This window comes from Astyanax mexicanus, chromosome 1, assembly GCF_023375975.1.
Source record: "Astyanax mexicanus isolate ESR-SI-001 chromosome 1, AstMex3_surface, whole genome shotgun sequence".
Classification (NCBI taxonomy): Eukaryota; Metazoa; Chordata; class Actinopteri; order Characiformes; family Acestrorhamphidae; genus Astyanax; species Astyanax mexicanus.
Window position 1 is genome coordinate 71,512,376 of NC_064408.1, and position 21,997 is coordinate 71,534,372.

At 39.0% G+C, this 21,997-nt stretch overlaps 1 protein-coding gene across 5 annotated transcripts in view; it reads left to right on the forward strand.

Annotated features, from left to right (window-relative positions):
• The window catches only part of cdc42bpb (CDC42 binding protein kinase beta (DMPK-like)), a 71,214-nt gene that overhangs the window by 40,079 nt on the left and 9,138 nt on the right, over positions 1–21,997 (forward strand). For 3 of the 5 annotated variants that reach the window (XM_049482623.1, XM_049482636.1, XM_049482631.1), the window contains 23 exons: positions 744–944; positions 5,106–5,354; positions 6,012–6,255; positions 6,924–7,043; positions 7,360–7,493; positions 8,535–8,777; positions 10,668–10,778; positions 12,345–12,583; positions 12,706–12,811; positions 12,926–13,050; positions 13,175–13,280; positions 14,975–15,037; positions 15,924–16,072; positions 16,558–16,655; positions 17,059–17,138; positions 19,071–19,154; positions 20,223–20,300; positions 20,482–20,587; positions 20,730–20,866; positions 20,971–21,110; positions 21,261–21,342; positions 21,431–21,647; positions 21,862–21,924. In XM_049482623.1, coding sequence (XP_049338580.1) covers positions 744–944; positions 5,106–5,354; positions 6,012–6,255; positions 6,924–7,043; positions 7,360–7,493; positions 8,535–8,777; positions 10,668–10,778; positions 12,345–12,583; positions 12,706–12,811; positions 12,926–13,050; positions 13,175–13,280; positions 14,975–15,037; positions 15,924–16,072; positions 16,558–16,655; positions 17,059–17,138; positions 19,071–19,154; positions 20,223–20,300; positions 20,482–20,587; positions 20,730–20,866; positions 20,971–21,110; positions 21,261–21,342; positions 21,431–21,647; positions 21,862–21,924 — 3,175 coding nt within the window. The remainder of the gene's footprint in view (positions 1–743; positions 945–5,105; positions 5,355–6,011; positions 6,256–6,923; positions 7,044–7,359; positions 7,494–8,534; positions 8,778–10,667; positions 10,779–12,344; positions 12,584–12,705; positions 12,812–12,925; positions 13,051–13,174; positions 13,281–14,974; positions 15,038–15,923; positions 16,073–16,557; positions 16,656–17,058; positions 17,139–19,070; positions 19,155–20,222; positions 20,301–20,481; positions 20,588–20,729; positions 20,867–20,970; positions 21,111–21,260; positions 21,343–21,430; positions 21,648–21,861; positions 21,925–21,997) is intronic. The other 2 variants (XM_022686599.2, XM_049482644.1) reach the window with 1 other exon arrangement.

Sequence of the window (21,997 nt, forward strand, 5' to 3'; positions counted from 1 at the left end):
CCTCCACATACACCAATCGGCCTTAACATTAACACCGGCTCTTTGTTTCTGCACTCATTGTCCATTATATCAGCTCCACTTACCATACAGAAACTTTTTGTAGTTCTATAATTACCAGATTGTAGGCTAGGGGTGGGACAAAATATTAATACAGTGATGTATCAAGTCATATTCATTTGAGATACATTATCAATATGTTGTGTCAAATATCATAAACATGGGTGCTTTAAACTCCATAAGACTTGCTCACCCCCAATTTAACTTACTAAATTTACTGTTCATTACTCCACATGGGTAAATCTGCGGTGACGAATATTGGCTGTATATTGTATACACTGTGATTCCCATGCCTACTGTAGAGCATTTGCTTTCTTTGCATACAGGACCACCACAGAGCAGGTGTTATTTGGTCATGGATCATTCTTACCACAGTGACGCATTCACTGTTTATTTATTTATTTATTTGCTTGCTATGGAGCTGTTGTCTCATATTAGCGAGTGTCCAATACAATGTTAATCACTCTGTTCTTTCTTTTATTCCATTGAGTTTGGTGTACTGTCTTCTCCATTGTCTCTCCACACCATTTTATTTCCCCCTGTCCCAAAACGAATTGTTTCCTTTTTGTTTGCCTATGAGGTTTTTTTTTTGTTTGTTTGTATTATCAAGGTTTCTTTCTGTCTTTTCTCATTTAAAATGTATTTTTGTTGACCTCACTCTCCGTGATGTCCTTTTCTGTGCTCAGGTCCAGTCATCAGTAGCAGTAGGAACTCCAGACTACATCTCCCCAGAAATCCTGCAAGCCATGGAGGATGGTATGGGGAAGTATGGGCCAGAGTGTGATTGGTGGTCTCTCGGCGTCTGCATGTACGAGATGCTGTATGGGGAGACACCCTTCTATGCAGAGTCTCTGGTCGAGACCTACGGCAAGATCATGAACCATGAGGTGAGTCCCTTAAGATGCTATAAATATTTTTAGAAATCGGATCAGTGTCACGGCTGACTGATTTGTGGCTTGATTGGCCGACCTCTGACAATGACCAAGAGCAGGACTGCATGCAGTGTTAATTTATTTAATGAAAAAAATATTAATATAAAATATTAAATATCTGTATAAACTGATGCTACTTGACTGGATATGTTTAAAAATATATATTTTTAAGTAATTCATTTCTAAGCTAAAGTAAGTAGTGTTTGTATAAATGTCTATTTGCTTCATTTGTCTTGATATGTTATAGCTCAGTTTAATGTTAGCATAATTTAAATGTAAAAAAAATGTTTTATTACAAGTTAGCAATAAATAATCACAAAATAATAAAACACAATTATAGTAAAGTCTTAAAAATACATGACAACCTGAATATTTTAGAAATTTAATTGACTAGAATTTGACTAAAATTTCTAAAACTTCTTAAACTAAACTAAAACCAGACCAAAACTAAATGTCTAAAATGTGACAAAAATATTAAACAGTCAAAACACTAAAACAAAACCAGAATCACTGCCTGCTACCTTAACCTTTCCAGGCATGGCTCCGTAGTGTTAAGTGTATGGTCTCACAACAAATGAATGTTGCTTTTTTGGAGTTTAAATGTTAACACAACATTTAAACTGTCAAATTCTGGACATGTGCTTTCTGTGTCGCAGGCAGTGTTAGTTTTATACATTCTACAAATTAATGAGTTTGTCATATATGACTAAAAAATCGAACAATAAACCTGACAACATTATCGATTTGTAAATGAAAAATAACATTTTTATACACAATGAAGGCAGAACTGACAACATTATCGATTTGTAAATGAAAAATAACATTTTTATACACAATGAAGGCAGGAAGTGTAGCACCCCGGTAACAAAACAGAGAAGCAAGATGAGCAACAAACCTGAGCGACAAGTCGCGTGTTCCCATAGTAAATAGATTATTACCTGTCGCTCTGTTGCCTGCCAGTGTGAACGCTTGGTTAGCACTGCCTGGTTTAGTTCAGAGCATGTCTGTTAGTGGTTTTGTCCGATGTGCATCTGTGCTATCGGCATATCCTGGTCAGATACAGCTAGCTAAAGAACGTTTTTAATAACACTGCTGCTAGCTGCTATTTCACTTTTTTCTTCACTGTCATTTTTTTAAAATGTTGTTTTAATAAAAAACTAATTATTATTATTGTTGTCCTTGTGGCATTATTATTAACATTATTAAGGGAAAATATTCAAATTTATTTGCACTTGCAAGCGTATTCCTGTGTGTCTATAAAGCATTACGAAGCCTATTAAAATGTGTAACTTTCTATTATATACTATGCATAATACTTTGTTCATATGCAGATTAAACACAGATCAGCCACAACATTAAACTAGCTCTGTATATACATTACACTGGTTAGCCATAACGTTATAATCACCTTCTTGTTTCTGCTTTCCCTGTAGCTGGTTTAAATATTGTGGTTGAAGCTTGTCTAACCATTACCCTAACAACATGAATCCTACATTTTTGTATTGATCATTTAATTAACTGAAATAACTATGCTAGGATTCATTATGGATCATTACAGATACTTTACTTTAAAGTATGAAATAGTCATGCAAAGAGGGAAGAGAAATCCTGTATAGAAGAAAAAGACCTTGCATCGAATAGTAATGTACCTAGAGATCCCCACTCCTACTGAGTTTATTTCTTCACTGGATTTAATTGGGTTCTGTTAGATGAATAATTCCATGAATATGGTTCATAGTTTTATTTTACAGTTAAATGATGAACTGCAGCGTTTTGTTAACATAGCAGGTTATTAACACAGCTCAGCATAAACTGAGATCACTTTTCTAATACAAATGACCAGATATATTTTTTTAAATAAAATGTTGGAGTTGTAGATCACACATTTATAGCTTGGTAAATGTACTTGCATGTTTTTATTCTGTGGCTGAGCTCCCTCCCGCTGAGGTTAGCAGGATTTGTGGAAATGAGTGCGGCCGTTGGATCATGACAGGCGAGCAGGATTTGGGTGAAATTTGCATGGGAATGAAGAAGTGTGCTCTGCAGAATACTGCTTCAAAGCAGGCGTGCATGCTGTAGCGCATGTCAGTTGATGTGCACTGGCTTTTTTCCCTCTTTTTCTGCTGAATCTTAAGAAGACAATGTAGGTTTAGGGTGGGGTGTGGTTCAATGATAAGCAGAACTTCAGCTGTTCCAGGATGTGTACTATTGTTGATGCATACAACTTTGCATACTGTTTTATTCTTTTTCTAAAATTTACACACATCTCTTAGAATATTCCTATATTTAATGTATTGTTATGAAAGTGACCTGCGGCTGTGTCTTTAACCTATCTGACAGTATGGCTTATGAGTCTGTACTTTATCTTGGTTTTATTACTTCCTTATTGTAAAAGTTAGAGATATTCAAATCATGTTTCTCAAAGTCCAGGTACTACAGATTTTCCCCACCCTCTTACCTAGAAATTATGTGACGTATTGGCCAAGCTATAGTTATATTACACTGTATGTACACTATATGGGAAGTATTGGGACACCTGCTCATTCATTGTTTCTTTCTAAATCAAGGGTATTAAAAAACGTTTATCCTGCTTTTGTTGGAGTGACAGTTTTTAATGTCCAGAGAAGATTTTCTACTAGATTTTAAAGCATTGGTTTGAGGTAGTGCTGGGCGAAATAACCAAAAATGTATATCATAGTACTTTTCACGATTTTGACGCTTTCACGGTATATCACTGTATTATTATTTTATCTTATTTATTCATTATTATTATGTATATTACATTTTTTTTGCATGACTGGGCTGTTATATAGGTTTCCGACTCTGCTAGGTGGGCTTTAATGCATATAATTTAAAACACTAAGGCTTTAAAATTAGGGCTTTGATTACTATTACAAAATGACACAATATATGAAGGAATCATTCTTCATTAGCAGAAAAACAGACGAATGTAAACAATAGACCTTAAAAAGAGAAACGACATCAAGTTTAACGCGGCTACCTTAACAAAACTATGTATTTTAAATAGTTCCATAAACAACATAAATTGACCAAAATACATAATGTTTAAGTATTAAAAGCTCTATTGCACAAGTTAGACACAAATATCAATATCAATTTACAATTTTTTTATTATTAAAGCCATTGTAGGTATACAGTATTAAAATCAGCCATATTTCCCTTCTTTCTCCAATTAACAAATACATTTAATGCAGTGTGCCATAAAATTATTCGTCAAGCTACAGTATTAATATATTTAAAGAGGGCTTTAGTTACTTCCTTGTATCCAGAGTTTTAGGGAGTTTTATCTCTTGTTTTGAATAAATGACTTTGCACTCAGGACGGATTCTGGGCTCCTCTGGGGGACGAGGGGAACTTTTCTCAGAGCTGTCTGATTGCGCAATTCCATTCCTCTCACTCCAGTCACTACAGTGTGTTAGCTTGTTACGCTAACTGGTTAGCATCATAGACATATATACATGTCTATATGTTAGCAGTATCTAGGGAGCTGTGTGCTTCTTTAGCTGTGCTGTTCTACACGGCGCTCCTCAGCACCTCTATACCCTGAAATATTGTGTTATATCATCCACCCCTAATGATCACATCTGGGTACTACTTTTTTGCTGTTTTAAGCAAAAGAAAAAGTATTTACTTTAATCCTGGATATATGGAGTGCATTATTAGAAACATGACATTCTGGATCATTGACTTCTGTTACGAATCTAATAAAATTCTTGTATTTTTTTATTATCTAAGTTGGGGATGTGCAATATCATTTTATATATGCAATATTAAAAATTAAATTTTAATTTTGTTGCAGTAGTGTATGCTAGAAATATTTTTTTCCTTTAATTAAGTGTTTTGTCATATCGCCAAGAGTATTGTATTGCAAAAAAAATAATAATAATAATAATAAAATAACGAAATATTGTGACATTATTTTAGGGCCATATCGCCCACCCCTAGTCCACAAACATTTGTCATATAGTGGAAGTGTTCAAAAACTAAATGTAGGACAAGGTCTCTTGTGTAACCAAACGTTTATGCACCATTTATGTTTGTTTGTGTTTGAAACTTCATTTTAAATTGACCTTTTCTGTTCTTGTTTTACTTCAGGAGCGCTTCCAGTTTCCGTCTCACATCACAGACGTATCAGAGGATGCCAAAGACCTGATCCAAAGGCTGATCTGCAGCAGAGAGCGCAGACTTGGCCAGAACGGCATTCAGGAGTTTAAAAAGCACGCCTTCTTTACCGGCATTGACTGGGAGAACATTCGCAGCACCGAAGCTCCTTACATTCCTGATGTTAGCTCTCCATCCGACACCTCAAACTTTGATGTAGATGACGATGTTCTGAAAAATCCAGTGAGTCTTTGTTTCATCGCTCCACAGAACACAATCCCATAACTTCTCATAACCTATCTATGAGCAGATAGGAGCTTTTGTTATTTTGATTCAGTAGAAGTGTACGTGTTGAAGTTTGTTTAGTATGTGCATTACTGTGTAAACTGAAACCTTAGTACCTGTTGCCACCAAATCATGCTGCAAATCTTTTTCAGTCACTCACAGGTTTGCGACTGCCTGCGTTCTCAGAAATCTGATGGCAGTCAGTGATGGTGCCCTTTTTGCTACATTCAGTGCCTTGAAACATCACAGGAGTTTTAGCTTAAATATTATGTAATGCTCACATGTTGGTATAAAAAAACAGAAAAGTAGAAAAACTACATGAACAGAAATAATGAATTTCTACATTAATAGAAATAATAAATATGGGCATCATTCCGTTTAATGTGGAAGGACTGATTGAAACCAGAGCATGAAATTCCATGAGAGCATGAAAAACAATGAGAGAAACAGTGTGTGAACCCGACCAAACCTGTTGTTGGATCTTATCTAGAAGCATTCAGCCTATTGTTTGTATATTTGTTATTCATATCTTCATTAGACCTTATTTGGCTTAAAGTTAGTTTATATAATTCTCAAAAATGTAGCCACTGACCTTTCTATGTTTTCTTTGCGCAGGACATCGCTCCTCCTATGTCGCACACTGGCTTCACCGGCCAGCATCTGCCCTTTGTTGGTTTCACCTACACCACAGAAAGCTGTTTCTCAGACCGAGGTCGTCTGAGGCTGGCAGCGCTTGCAGACGGTGGCTCAGGAGAGGGGCTACGGAGCAGTGAGGATGGAGGCCTGCAGCTGGAGGCTTTTGAAAGGAGGATCCGCTCTTTAGAGCAAGAAAAACAGGAGCTTAACCGCAAGCTGCAAGGTACGGAATCACTGATGCTCAGTGTTTTCAAAATAGCTTGAGCAAAGTGTCCATATACAGCTCTGGACAAAATTAAGAGATTACTTCTGTTTCTGGATCTGTTTCTCTGATTTTGCTATTTATAGGTTTATGTTTAAGTAAAATGAACATTGTTGTTTTATTCTATAAACTACGGACAACATTTCTCCCAAATTCCAAATAAAAATATTGTCATTTAAAGCATTTATTTGCAGAAAATGAGAAATAGTCAAATTAACGAAAAAGAGGCAGAGCTTTCAAACCTCAAATAATGCAAAGAAAACAAGTTAATATTCATGAAGTTTTAAGAGTTCAAAAATCAATATTTGGTGAAATAACCAATTGACTTTGATTTTTAATCAAAGTTTTCATGCATCTTGGCATGTTCTCCTCCACCAGTCTTACACACTGCTTTCAAATAAATTTAAGCCACTCCTGGTTCAAAAATTCAAGCAGTTCAGCTTGTTTTGATGGCTTGTGATCTTCCATGTTCTTCTTGATTATATTCCAGAGTTTTTCAATTTGGTAAAATCAAAGAAACTCATAATTTTAAAAAATTCAGAGCTGTATATTTGCTTTGCCTTTTCCACTTTCATCCTTTGACTAATTGAAATGTTGCATTTCGTCTCTTTTTACATCTGTTTTCCCAGAATCCACCCAGGCTGCGCAGTCCCTCTATGGCTCAGGCCGTGGGACAGGCACACTGGGCCGTGATAAGGAGATTAAAAAGCTTAATGAGGAAATTGATCGCCTCAAGAAGAAACTAGCAGGTAATTGGACACATTTAACTCTTAACTGATTATAAAAAAGAAAAAAAATCATAATTGAGAAATCATAAGCATGGTGACAAAACAGCATGACAGCTGTAACTCCCACATTAACCAATGATGAGTAAAGAGATTGTGAGGAAAACTGTGAACTCACTCTCTTATTCATAAAGGAAATTGACACCTTCTTGGAAGATCCCTAATGCTTCCAGTAATAAATAATCAGTGATAGTGAGTCATCACCATGTTCGCGTTGTTTCATAATGAGCCTGTTTGATTGTAGCATTTACTCACTGTGCTGGGTGTATTCTTCTCCTAGACTCTGATAGGCTGGAGCACCAGCTGGAAGAAGTGGTGACCCTGCGGCAAGACTATGAGAGCTCCTCCACCAAGCTGAAGGCTCTGGATAAACAGGTCAAAGCTCTGCGTCAGGAGAAGGAGGACATCCACAAGGTAGTGAAGCCATCAAAGTTGTGGCTACCTTGGAGATTTGTGCTCATTCACAACTTTCTGACTCTGAATCTTTCTCTTTGTTGTTTGAGACCTACATTGTCATTACTGTGTCACAAGATCTAGAATAAAATGCAAATATAATATGAAATAATATAAATAAATATAAATATAAAATAAATAATATTTAAATCAAATTAACATTAAAACTAATTATACAACAAAATTAAAAAAATAAAAGGAAATCAGAGAAGCATTTTGTAAATTTACTGTCAGTTTCATTACATACACGTGGTTCCTTCCATCACTTACTTCTCTCTCTAAGATGCCATTGTGCTCTTTTCATGTGACACAAATGGCTTGTCGTCATCCGGGCAGCTGTCGGCACATAGGCGCAAAAGCGTTTTTCTCCTCAGCCTCAGTTCCTCCCTGAGCCCCCCAGCACTCTCTGTTTCACCCATATCGTGACCCTTTGTCTCATTCCTTTCCAGTGTTTATACACACTGGGCTCCTTCATCATGATTAATGCCATCATTGCCTCACTTAAGCAGAGGCAGAGCTCTCTACCAAGCCAGGGCATTTCTGTCTAATTGGATTTGTCCTGCTCTTCCACTCGAATGTTGACCCACAGCTCTCTCTCTGGCTCTACTGCAGCAGTGATATGTTGCTGGCAGTGGGATTTTGACAGATAGGCCAGCTAGAGTCTGCATTTGCAGTTAAGCACATTGTTTTTATAAGATTTGGAAATGCCCTATGCCTCCAATAGTGAAGCTGCACCAGCTATATCATGTCCCTCTCTCTTAGCGTAGCACTTCCAATTCTCTTGACGATTTCTATTTCTCACTCAGCCTCTTTTTCAGTCCTCTTTCTGAGGCTGCCAGGGCTGCCGTCTTTTTTCTTCCACTCCTTCTTTATCTTACATGCACGTCTACTTCTCTCTTCCACTTTCTTCTGTTCTTTTTACTATTCTTTTTCCTTTTAGTCTTTTTCGTTAACATACGTCTCTCTCTCACCTCTGTGTTTCTCCTGCGTCCGCATCCACAGCAACTGGTGGAGTCTCTGGAGCGTCTGAAGTCTCAGACCAAGGAGCTGAAGGACGCTCACCAGCAGAGGAAGCTGGCCATGCAGGAGTTCTCAGAGCTGAACGAGCGAATGGCAGAGCTGCGTTCACAGAAGCAGCGTCTGTCGCGCCAGCTTCGCGACAAGGAGGAGGAGATGGACGTGGTCATGCAGAAGATTGATGCCATGCGCCAGGACTTTCGCAAGACCGAGAAGGCCCGCAAAGAGGTGAGAACAGAGTAGTTGAGTGTAGGAGTGTGCATGTGAAGAATGAAGTGTAAGACTGCGTAAAGTTTGAAGCTTGTTTGCAGAAGGACTGATTCTGAAAACAGTTTGAATATTTAAGTACCAAACTGGTGCTAAATTAAAAAAATAAACTACAGATAATTCCCCCTTATAACAACAAGCTGGTTACCCTCATTACATTTATGGTCTTATTTCTCAAATCATTTGTTGCTTTTCTTTCTTACAAACCTTATTTGTCTAAATCAGTAAAGTCTAGTTAACAGGGTGCCTTCAGGACCAGGACTACTATAGATGCATTCCAAACCTAGGATGCAGTTCAAGTAGGGCAGAGCCTTGGTAGGACTGTCTTACGAAGACTCCTTGTCAGTAGCTTATTGTTTAAACAGAACAATATAGAACAGTCTAATGAGGCTTTGTGTTCACATCACTTGAAAAGTATTGCCTCCTGCAATTACAGCAGTTTCTTTGTTGAAATGAGTTAAAATGATAAAAACTGACTCTCCTGAGGCTTGATTTTTCTAAACTTTTCATGCAACTTTCTTATTGCTATTTTTTTTTCAGTTCCGCATAGTATGTGTGCAGAGAACTGTGGGTAAATTGATGTCCAGGAAGAGTACATCCTTCCAGTTACATCATTGTGGTTGCGCCAAAAGTCTGCTCTATTAAAGGGTGCTGTATATTGGAACAGTGTTCTGTTTTGTAGAGGCTGGGAAATGCATCCCATCTTGGCTGCAGTCTAAGATTTGGAACACAGCTACTGCTTTAGTAGCAACTGCCCTGTTATTATCATTTTAACCAGAAGCGGTAGCTTCTCCATTTCTTGCCATTTGGACCCATGTTAATCGATATTGTGTTTTATACATATTTTAAAAAGAAATGTATAGACTTGTCTTAGAACTTATGAATTTGGTGTTTGTGTGATGTGCTACATGGGAGTTTTAATGGGCAATTGCTCCTCCCCCCCCCCCAAGTGTTTACATATAGTTCTGCTTTAAAGTAAACTGATTCATTCAAAGCCCTTCAGATGTGACTCATGTTTGAGAGTGTCATCTAAGTATTCGGTTGCTGTGCTGCGCTGCAGAGGTTCAGTGATGCTTCGTCCTGCAGTATTTATAACCCCGCATAACACCATAGTCCCTTTGGGGCTGACGGCACATACTGCCAGACAACAGCGAGGCCTGGAATTCACAGCATTTTTGGAGTTCCTTACTGACACAACAGAAGCCCCGGGAGAAAGTGAAGCCGGGTCTTGCTTAAACGTAGCAGCCTGAGGTCTCCAAGGGCAACAGCAAGAATTTTGCAGCTCTCTCCTTGCACCCCCTTCCCCCACCTCACTGTAGGCCTCACTGCTGACCCCCCTCGACCTTTAGCGGTCTTGTATGGCTAACCAGGGCCAGATGGACAGCACTGACTCGCAGGCCTCTTTTACTAAGATTTTAGAAAGAGATCTGATGTCAAAACCGTTATAGTTATTTCTTCAGAGCAAAGTATATATCTCTTCTTTCTATCTCTTATTTTTCCTCAATTTTGCACACATTCTCACTCACTCATGTATGCAGAACCCCTTTCATATTTAAAACACATTTACATTTATTTGTTCTGGATTTGCCAGAATTGTGTGAGTGTTTTAGGAGAAAAGACTTTGATATTTTAAGACATATGGCTTTTCAAAATCAATATACCGGATGAGCCCCCCCCCCCCCCCCCCCTCCCTCTCTCAAGTATCAGATTTCTACAGCAGAATGTCACTCAGGGCGTGTGGTTGAAATCAGGCCAGGAGAAAGAATGTGCTTTTCTAATTGTGAGAGTGAGTTTGAAGAGTGGTTTCTGTGATTTATTCACTTTGTCTGTGTGTGTGTGTTTGTCTTTTAGCTTGAATCTCAGCTGGAAGATGCTCGGGCGGAGGCTTCAAAAGAGCGGAAGCTGCGAGAACATAGTGAAGTTTACTCAAAGCAACTGGAGGGTGAACTGGAGACACTAAAGGTCAGAGTTACTTCACACACCTTCTCTTCCCAACTCTGCTGCGTTTCTGACGTTATTCTTTAATTCTGCTCTAATTCCTTACTTAAGAAAAAAAAATAAAAGTAAGGAAGTAAGTCTGCCTGACTCTCCGTACCTGTCTGTAGCTGTTCTCCTTTTGGGCCTCCCTGTGGGCCTGTTCCACCTTTGTTCCAGCTGGCCAGCTCCTTCCACCCTGTTTCACCCATGTTTCATCCTGCTTTCTGCGTACACTGTCTTTATTTTGCTTTCTTTCTCCCTTCTCCCCTGCAGATAAAGGGATATCCTGCATGGGTTATTTTTAGCTCTGTTGTTCTTGTTGTGTTGCCTGTTATTTCATTTGGCATTTGTTAAGGTGCACAGCTGGGCTAAAGTGTATGGCTTCAATGTTTGTTCTAAATTCCTATTTTACACTGTTTGTATACACTCTTTCATTTTCCTCTGATGTCTGTTTTACTCTTTTCCTTTTTCCTATTTTCATTGACCTTTTGATTTCATTTGGTTGTTTTCTGTTCCATTTCTGAAAGCAGTGTTACATGTTTTTAGCTCTCCCTTCTCTCAACACACCTGATTCAACTAATCATCTCATTAACCAGTGCTTTAGAGTTGGTGTATTAAAATAGGGAATTCTCTAAAATTTGCAGGAGGTCCCAGGGCCAGAATAATTTAGTAAGAAAAAATGACCCCAGATGCAGTCAATCAGCCAAGACAAAAGTTTTTGTGTTGTTTTTATTATTATTTCCTTTAAAACAATTGCAAATGCTAGACCAGGGGTCGGCAGTTAAGGCCAGATATTGTCAAAGTCATTACATGGTGGGCCACAAAAAATAAATCTGTTTTGGAAAATGAAGTGTAATGGGATGGAGTGCTACAGACTAGTAGCTCTCCAGCCCAGAGGGTTGTATCTCCTTATAAGAAGATACGGAGCCCAAGAATGGGTGGAAACTAAAGTCAAGCCAAACGACAGAGAAACGGGAGGAATATACACAAATGCTCGCCAGAAAAGCATTTTATTTTTTTTAATTATCGTTCATTATAGTTCAAACAACCTCATGGGCCAGATGTTTCATGCTTGCGGGCTACATCTGGCCTGCGGGCCGCCTATTGCCAACCCCTGTGCTAGGCAAATATTGCAAACAAACACTGGACTGAAGGCCTCAGCATACCTCTTGTAGAGTCATTAATCTGGCTTTGGCCATGTCGTACACATGGCAGCTACCTATGATTGGTCGGTAAAAAATGAGACATGCCATGAAGCAAACTTGAACGGCTTTAAACAGCACTTTGTAAAAAAAAAAAACATGTAATGCTTTGTTTTTGCAGAAAATATGCTGAGAGCTTTATGCAATCACATTTTTTATCGATGATTCAGACAATTGATTTGCAGTCCAATGTATGCTAGTAATTGTAGCCTAAAATGTTCTGTTCTAAACTAGCAAAACCCATTTCAGATGCCAAACCTGTCTTGGTTGATGGGCTGCTGATGACCAAAATCTTGCTTAACTGTTCCTTAACGTTCCCTAACGCAGTTATGTCTCTCTGGTGAAACAGGGCAGTGGGCGAGCTTCAGGTGCGAGTGCTGAGACCCAACAAGAGCTGACAAAGGTGAAGTCCGAGCTGGATAAGAAAGTGTTGTTCTATGAGGAGGAGCTGGTGAGGCGTGAGGCCTGCCACAGCACCGAGCTGAAAAACCTGCGCAAAGAATTGCACGATTCTGAGAGTCAGCAGCTGTCTCTGCACAAGGAGCTGCTTGTGCTCAAGGACAAGCTGGAGAAGGCCAAGAGGGAAAGGTAAGTGACGAGCCTGAATCAGTGCAAAGTGCAGTAAAGCATTGTCAAAGTGTGCATGAAAATTTGCATGTGAGGACATGTCTCCTTGAATTTAGGATCATGTCTAATTTTGTGTTGGACAGGCAAACGGAGATGGATGAGGCAGTGGGTACTTTGAAGGATAAATATGAGCGTGAGCGTAACCTGCTGACCGAGGAGAACCGCAAACTAACCTCCGAAACTGACAGGGTGAGAACTTTGTGGAGCCGGTGTGGAAGATGCTGGAAGGGATTTGGGTTTGCAGACAGCACAGAACATAAAAAAGACCTTGATCCTTGACACTGTTATCTTGTCCCCCTGCAGCTTTGCACATTTGTGGACAAACTAACAGCCCAGAACAGACAGCTGGAGGATGAGCTACAGGACCTGGCGTCTAAGAAAGAGAGCGTTGCACACTGGGAGGCACAGATTGCTGAGATTATTCAGTGGTGAGGAAGCTAATTTAATACTTCTAATGCATCTCATCCATTTTATCTATGTTGGATCTCCAGGAACCCGTACCTAGAAAAGCTGTGGTGACCTGCTTTTGCTTTGTGTCTGGTTGCTCTGCAGGGTGAGTGATGAGAAGGATGCCCGTGGCTACCTGCAGGCTTTGGCCTCTAAGATGACTGAGGAGTTGGAGTCACTGCGCAGTTCCAGCCTTGGATCCAGACACCTGGTACATGATCCCTTTTCAACTTTTACTCAATTTGCTTAGTTCTTCCTGTACTCTTGGTTTTAGAAGATACTATAGGCTAAGCTCACTTAACAGTAATTGAGCGCACATGAGCAGATTTTCTTCTGTTTCCTTTTTCTGTGAATTCTCTCCTCTTTTCCCTCTTGCATCTTGCATTTCTTTCTATCCTGCGTTCTCTCTCCTGCCCTCCTTCTCTAATTCAACTCCTCTGAGCCATAGCACAGTAACGGTGTGGCACTGATATAATTAAGAGCAGGCTAAGTATGTTCTCCTCAGTACCTTAAAATAGCAAATCTAATGGAAATTGATTGAAGGGAAGTGACATGTTGCTGTTGTAGGTGAAGAACGAGGTCATGTTTGATTTAATATCCTTCACTAACAAGATTAAGGACAAACAGCAAATAGAGAAGCAGCAGTGTTCTTTGCAGTGAGAGTTCTGCCTGTTCCTGTCCATAAGTGACCCTTAGACAGGACCTAGGCCTTAAAGAGGTAATTTGTTGTGCTTTGTTCCTATCCATAAAATTTACCAGTTAGAAATAAGATCAAAACCAAAAATCAAACCTGACTCTACCTGAGCCTGTGCATGTTCTGTCCAAGCCTGACCCAGTCCCCCCCATAAACACTCCTTATGAGCCTAAGACTGATCTAAACCTAAAATTTGAAGTTTTAACATTTAGAAACATTTAAAGGCATGCAGCAAGGTGGCCGACCAACGTAGTTAAGCTAAGCTAAGTAAACAAAACTGTAATAAAAAAGACTTTCTTTTAAAGTCATGCGAACTTTGGATGCTAATCTACACCGATTTCTTTCCAGAAATTTATTTGGGTAAGTAAAGCTCTTCTGTTTTTTTACAGTAAGCTTAGAATTTTATAATTTCGGCTAACGTCGCCCAACCTTGCTACACTGAGGAACCCTGAGTGTTTCGGTAATCCAGGGCGATATTATCTAGCGGTTCATCCTACTTAGTTTTTTTATGAGGTATACTCCCCTCTAAACAACGAAAGAGCTAGTGGTGCGGTTAGTAAGGCTAATACTGCTCCAACAGCTCTAGCCGGGGTTAGCAGCAGGCTACAGGCTGATAATACTCACCTCTGAATGGGGAAATAGCGGTTTGCGGCTAATGCTAATGCCAATTCAGCCCTGGTGCTGAAGAACTAAACTGAAACTCTGAAACTGTATAACTCTGTGCTTCAGCTGAGTGGCTTTACTGCTTCTCACAACCTGACTGGTAAAATTCATACATAAGGCACACTGACAATTTGGGAAAAAAAAAGGATTTTAAGTGCGTCTTATAGTACGAAAAATACGGTAAAATAAAAACTGAGGCCTACGTCGCAGACCATTTTTTTTTAAGTCGACCCAACAGGGGGCTGGAGCAAGGTGGTGGGAAATCTCGGCCCGAGTTTGCCTTGGACATCAGCTCAGGCTCAGGCAGAGAGTCTAAACTCTATTACCGGTTTGTGTTGTTTAAGTACCTCAACAGATAACATCCCACAAGAACACCTTTTATTTTTTTTACACGTTTTCTTTTTTGCAACAATAAGAAAATAGAAGATGTATGTTGATGTCTATGTGCATGTTTGTTCGTTCATGGGGAGCTCGGCCTTCTGACCTTAGAGTTCTCTTGGTCCATGTGATAGATCTGTGAAGTGTTGTTTTCTTACCTATTGCCCTAGCAAGGGTCTGGAATGAGCACCCCCACCCAGAAGTCTTTGGTGGCTTTTAGGAGCACAAAGCGGGTGAGTGCATCCATCAAATCCTCCGGTCAATGTGGATCAGCTCCCAAAAGGAAAGGATAAAACGGATTGCTCTCGTGGCTGTTGTTCATCTGTCCGTGCTTCCTCTTGAATCTCAAGCGAGATTTTTAAGAAGTGTTTTTAAATCATAACTGAATTTGTTTTCGTGTTCAGAGGAATACTGAAGGGCAGATGAAATGTTGCTTTCCATTGCTGAATGCTTAAGCTCTGGGATCAGTATGTGTCCTACCCATTCTCAGCAAAACCCTCACTTAACTGACCTCATCCTTTGGTTGACCCATTAACTGATATTAATTGAATACTTAGATTTCAGACAGTACCTGCAGCAGCACTTAGTGAACCTGGTTAAGATCATGTTTTAATTACAAATGGAGATATTGAGTCTGTGGTTTGAGCACGGAACGGTTTCACCATTTGCTGCTTCTCATCAGCTGTAGCGACATGCTGGTAGTTTCTGCTTACATACATAGTCCTGCATGTACTTTAGAGACAAATCTGTTTACTTTTTGCAGTTCTCATATCTATCTCTGCCTGCTTATATTTGTCTGCTATTGTCTCTCTCCTTGAATCTCTGACTTTACATTTAAATGCTACAATGGTCACTGAAATGCTTGTAGTTGGATTTACTGTTGCATTTCTATGTTTTTTCTTGTTCTATATGCTTGGGGATTTAGTTTGTAGTCACAGGTTCTAAATGTTAGCACAGTTTTACATACAAAAATGAATACATCCATTTCAAATGAGATATTTCATAAAGATGTACAGCATGGTACCCAAAGACTTTCTCCAAGATGTTGAATTCTTGATATCAATTTGGTGAGCTTCCGTAATACGGCTCATATCCTGCTTATCTCTTTATTCTTTAAAGGATCCCTTGTGGAAGGTGCGTCGCAGTCAGAAGTTGGACATGTCTGCTCGTTTGGAGTTGCAGTCAGCTTTGGATGCTGAGATCAGAGCCAAACAGCTGGTCCAGGAGGAGCTGCGCAAGGTCAAGGCTGCCAACATCTCCTTTGAGAGGTCAGAATTTTCAGCCTAATTTATGGCTTTTAAAGAGAAATTGCTACCATATTTTACTTAGCCTTTGCTACTGGTGTGTCCATAGTAAGACCAGTTGTTAAAAAAGTCAGAAACTACAAATGTATACAGAGGGTTTCAATACTTATGACTAGTGCTGGGCGATTGTGGCCTGAAAATATAATCTTTTTTTTTTTTTTTTTTTTTTTTACAAAAAAATCTGATTTCGATTATAATCGAACCCCCCCTACTAAAAATCTTTTAACTACAGATGACAAAGAAATGGTTCAAAACATGGTTTACCTGTAAAAAAAAAATTCTATATATCTGTTTGTTTTTTAGAAACCAGAAAAATCACTTAATTGTGCATACAGCCCTGTTTAATTCTCTATGAGTTGATATATTTGTTGATGTACTTGTATAGCCTCTATCTGTGTTGCAGTTACCTGTTGAGTATTTAATATCTAAGCCTTTCTTTTTTGTTATAGCAAACTGAAAGATGCAGATTCGAGGAACAGGGACCTGGAGGAACAGTTAGAAGGAATGAAGAAAGATCTGGAAGAGAGTCGCTCACGCACTGACAGAGGTAATAACATATAATTCCTGATTTTCGCCTCCACAGGGGAAAAAACAAAACAAAACAAATCACATTCATGCTTTTCTACAAAGTTATGGTCATTTTACAGAGGTGTTGTTTTTTTTTTATTTGTGTTGTACACAAATTTGCTAAATAAACAGTTATGGTGTAAGATCATGTACCATATATAATATAACAAGTAAATATAACCATATACCATATATGATAAAGGCATATTTTCTGTACTTTTCAAACAAAATTAAGAATTCTAAATTATTTGATCTAAGTGATCAATAAGACTTGTCTTGGGAACATAACCAGATTACACTGACACTAAATTCAGATTTCTGGATTTTTAGACATATTTTAAATAATTTATAATGAAATTCTGGATTTATTTCCTCCTCTGCAGGTCTGAAACTTCCAGACTTTCAGGACTCCATCTTTGAGTACTTCAACACCTCTCCCTTGGCTCATGACCTGACATTCAGAGTGAGTGTTCATCATGGCGAATATCCATCTGCTTCTGCATTGCCCAGCTTTAACAACCTCCCTCTGTTTATTTAATCATCATAATGACCTCCAGCTACCTGGCTTTGCTGCCATTAATAATGCACCATGTGTCTCCATAAAAAAGAAAAATGGTGTTTTACGGAATGCTGGGACATTCCCATTGCATAACAAACTGTATTCAGTAGGTGGCTCCTGGAGCAGTTAGATTACACAGTTCCAGAATCGTATCATGAGAGTAACTTTAAGGCCAAGTTGTTTAAATGTGTGTGACGTGATGCTTCCTGCTCTCCTCTAATAGAGCAGAACAGAATAGAATAGACTGTTCTAGTACACGCACACACACACACACACATCTTTGGGGAGTATTATACAGGTCTAAAGCTACACTGAGCTGCCATCCTAAATCTCTGGTTGTCTGATTTCTGCGGTTCTATTTTTAGGGAATCTGCCCTTAAGGTCAGTTTAGTCTAGTATTCTAGTATTCTGGGGGGACAGACTTTATCTGGGTTACAGTCCAGAACAGCTTGTTTTCTTTTATTGAGCTGTGATGCTTTGAGGCCTGAGGTTTTATATTGAGGAGAAACAAACAGCGAGGTGAAACAGTTGAGGCTGAGTAAAAAGCTGTGTGATCTGTAATTTTATTTTTGTCCCCCGAAAAGGACTCTGTCTCTTCCTCATCTGCATCCTCTCTGCTAGCATTTTGGGATGAAGTAAGTTGGCTGTTCAGAGCTCCCCCACCCCCTCTGTCACCTTTAACCCAAAAGAGGAGCGGTCAGCAGACAAAAAGCCTTAGATTAACACATTACACATATCAAGGTTAACTTAGAATAAGCAAGAATTTGTTTTATAATTTATTCTCATATATATGTGTAGAATTTTGTGGCCTAAGATTAAATGCTTTGATTTATATTAATTTATTTAAGACTGTTATGCTTTTTTATAGTTTTTTTTTGTCTGAAGACTGTGTTCTCCTTCTATAAGTCGACAAGTCCCAGATCCCGTCTAAGCTAATTCTAGCTTCTGAAGGATAGCAGGCTAGTGCATAGAGTGTGCTTTCAGGATTAGCATCCTTGAGTTAGCATTAACCACCTCCTTGCATCTTCTAACCTCTTAAACGGCTAATTTGAATCATGTCACGCCTCATTTGTCAAGACTGTAAAATCATGCTGCGAGTCATGCTAGCTCTAATCGTTGAGTAGCAATAACCCCCTTAATATGGAATGAATTATTAACTGAGAAAACCATGCCAAAGCAAATCAGAGATAATTGCATTGTAAGCGGAGATAATCTGAATACTGATGTTCAGTGATAAGGAGCCAATGAAAAGGGAAATATTAGTAGTAGAGGCACGTTCCTATTAAAACCTTGAACATGATGACATACTGACTGTAATGCTATGTGAGAAAAAACTAATTAATTTCCAAATAATTGTTTTACATTTCATCCTTCAATTGTCTTCACAAATAAAATTAATTGACAGATTTAAAAGAAATGACTTTGTTTTCAGAATGAACCAGATTTATTAATGGCCAAAGGTCCACGGCCATTGTCTAGATAGATTAAAAAAGTCAAGTGCATCATACTAAAAGTAATAATATGGTAATATTAAAGCATCCATAAATGGTGTTGCAGTTTAAACCTGTGAGCACTTCTAGTTTTTACGATGGTTTAGAACTTTATTGTTATTTTGTAGTGTGTGTGAGTGTGTTTGTGTGGAGGAATTATTTTTTAAATTCATGACCCCACCTACTAATTGGAATAATCATTTTTTGTTTTAGCCTAAAACCTGGCTTAGTTTCCAGACTTCTTGGGTCCCCTTATTTGATATGAAATTAAACCACCAGCTCCTTCTCCACAAACACACCATGTGTACTACCTCTCACCCAAGTCTTCCTCTCCCTTCTCCTCCAGACTAGCTCAGTCAGTGAGGTGGATGCCACGCCTCAGAAATCCGACGTTCCCTCTTCCTCCCCTTCAGTGGCCTCAGAGCAGGATGTGAGTGTCCACCTTATACTTCCTCTGACATTCCACCTCACTGCTCACTTCCTGGCTTAACAACCACTGTCTGAAATAGAAAGCCTTCCAACCTTTTGGACACTTCAATTCATCCAGTCTTGAGATGCTTGGTACATCATCAGGGCGTAGTTTCAAAGCTTTATTGTTAACCAGAGAACAGCCCTTTTTGTATCTTTAAACAGTATGTAGCAGGACAGTGTTTGTTACGCTTGGGACGGGAAAGAGTAATAGACTAACCAAATACTCTTAACATTATTTGCAAACTGTATTGTGCTGCCTGTGGTCACACAAAATACACATGTCCAAAAGTTTGAGGACACTTTGCAAATCCAGTGTTTCTGGCGGAGTGTTGAATGTTCGGTCAAGTACTGCTGAATGATTAGAGAAAATGTGTTCCTAAAATCCTAGTTCTAGGATGGCGTACCCCTCTTGGCAATGGCATAACCTCAGGCCAAGGTTATTCAAACACTAAATCTTTAAGATTTATATTCAAGCATTACATTAAAAAGATTCATGTTTGATAATAAACGTTACTACAAATTCTCATTGTAATTGTAATAGAAATTATTTGTAAAAATGTATGTAAATCTACAACTTGAAAAATATAATGAATAAGAATTATAAGATTGGCAATTTCCTAAACTAAATTTTTAAATCAGTATTTTCCTGAATACAAGTAAAATATTTCATGTGCTCATGTGGGGTTGATTCCTGTTACTGATCTGAAATTGAAGTGGAGCAGAGATTGAACGGGCATCTTCTCCAAGTGTCCTGTAGGAGATTTCAAAGCTCTTGTTTTACTGCAGAGAAAAAGGGTTTTGTATCATCTACACTTGTAGCCTGTATACGTTCCAAGGCCTGTAAAGGGATTAAACAACTGATGACACTTTTTTACCCAACGTCTATACTTTTGGATATGTGTAGTATGTTTATACCACATATTTTTGGTATGTCTTGTTTTTAAACAGTCCTATTTTGTCAAAAAAAAAAAAAAAAAAGAATAATCTTTTCTATTTAAGACTTTGATGATGCTGTTTCTTTTGGCAGGAACCAGCGAAGCCACCAGCAACCACTCCAGTTGCCCCCTCTCCAGTCTACCAGTCTTCTCTGCTCACAGAGCCAAAGGTAAATCACTCTTGGCCGAGTCACAGAACAAGCAACTTCTCTAACACTAAGCTTAGAAATTGTGAAAATAATAGTCAGGAAAACTGAGGTTTAGATTTCACTTCTAACACGCATTTGTGTTGGCTCATTTTTTGTCACACCAGAAGATACTAATAAGCATTTTGGGTGTTTATTTCCACAGCCTAAAGCTCACCAGTTGAGCATTAAGACATTCTCCAGTCCAACTCAGTGCACACACTGCACTTCTCTGATGGTGGGCTTGATCAGACAGGGCTACGCCTGCGAGGGTTGGTGCACCACACTAAATCCCTAAATTATTTTGTTTTTAGAAGTAAAACTAACTGCTTTCAGGATTAAAATATCAAATATAATATGGATTAAGTTTTTTTTCTTTATTTAATTTTTTTTGTTTTTATGTTTTCTCCTCAGTGTGTTCCTTCATCTGCCACGTGTCCTGTAAGGACAACGCTCCTCAAGTATGCCCTATTCCACCAGAGCAGGCCAAGAGGCCTCTTGGTATTGATGTACAGAGGGGTATTGGCACAGCCTATAAAGGCTTTGTTAGGGTAAGTTAAAACAAATATGTTGTTTAAATTCAATGCAAATAAAACTGATATTGAAGGTGATAAGTGTGATAATTGATAATTATGTGTTTGTTCTGGTTTCTTAGATTCCAAAGCCTACTGGGGTGAAGAAAGGCTGGCAAAGAGCATATGCTGTGGTTTGCGATTGCAAGCTCTTCCTGTACGAGGTTCCTGAAGGGAAGTCCACTCAGCCGGTCGTGGTGGCCAGCCAAGTCCTCGACCTCAGGTCTCTTTTACTTATTTTACTTCTAAAGTGCTAACAGACATTGCACTCTTTCACTTTTCATTTTAGTTTTAGACAAATGTTTAAATGTTCTCTTTAAACCAAATAGTGCTATGCTTTCAACTCCTGATATGTTTTCCTTCTACCCCACAGAGATGAGGAGTTCTCTGTAAGCTCTGTGTTGGCATCTGACGTCATTCATGCGACACGCAAAGATGTTCCCTGCATATTCCGGGTAGGCTCTTTTGTTTTAGGTTGTGTTATAGAGCTATAGAATACAGATCTACACCGGTCTTCTAAATCTTCATTTCTGCCCGGCACAGGTAACGTCGTCCACACTGAGCTCCCCAGTTCGAGCAGTGTCTCTGCTAGTTCTGGCCGAGAGTGAGGCTGAGAAGAGGAAGTGGGTGGGCATCCTGGAGGGCCTGCAGAGCATCCTGGCCAAGAACCGCCTGAAGAACCGAGTCGTGCACGTCCTACACGAAGCTTACGACAACAGCCTGCCTGCCATCAAAACCACACTGTCTGCAGCCATTGTTGGTCAGCAAGCCTTGATGTTATTTTTGGCTTGGGGAAATTTCTAGTGATATGATTGTATTTTTGCTTGAGTACAATTGAGAAATTCTGTAGAAACACCTGTACAAATTGCAGTTCGGTTGTTTTTTTGCTGGTTCTCAGCAAGATTGAATTTTCACAGTATAATCACATTTTCATTCCTGCCATTTCTCACTCAATGCTTATTTCTCTTTTCTAGATCGAGAGCGAATTGCATTGGGCACAGAAGAGGGCCTGTTTGTGGTTGAGATCACCAGAGATAGTAAGAATCCTAAGCCCCATTCAGTCCATATTATCAAAAAAGATAATAAAAATATTGTTTTCTCCAAAAAGAG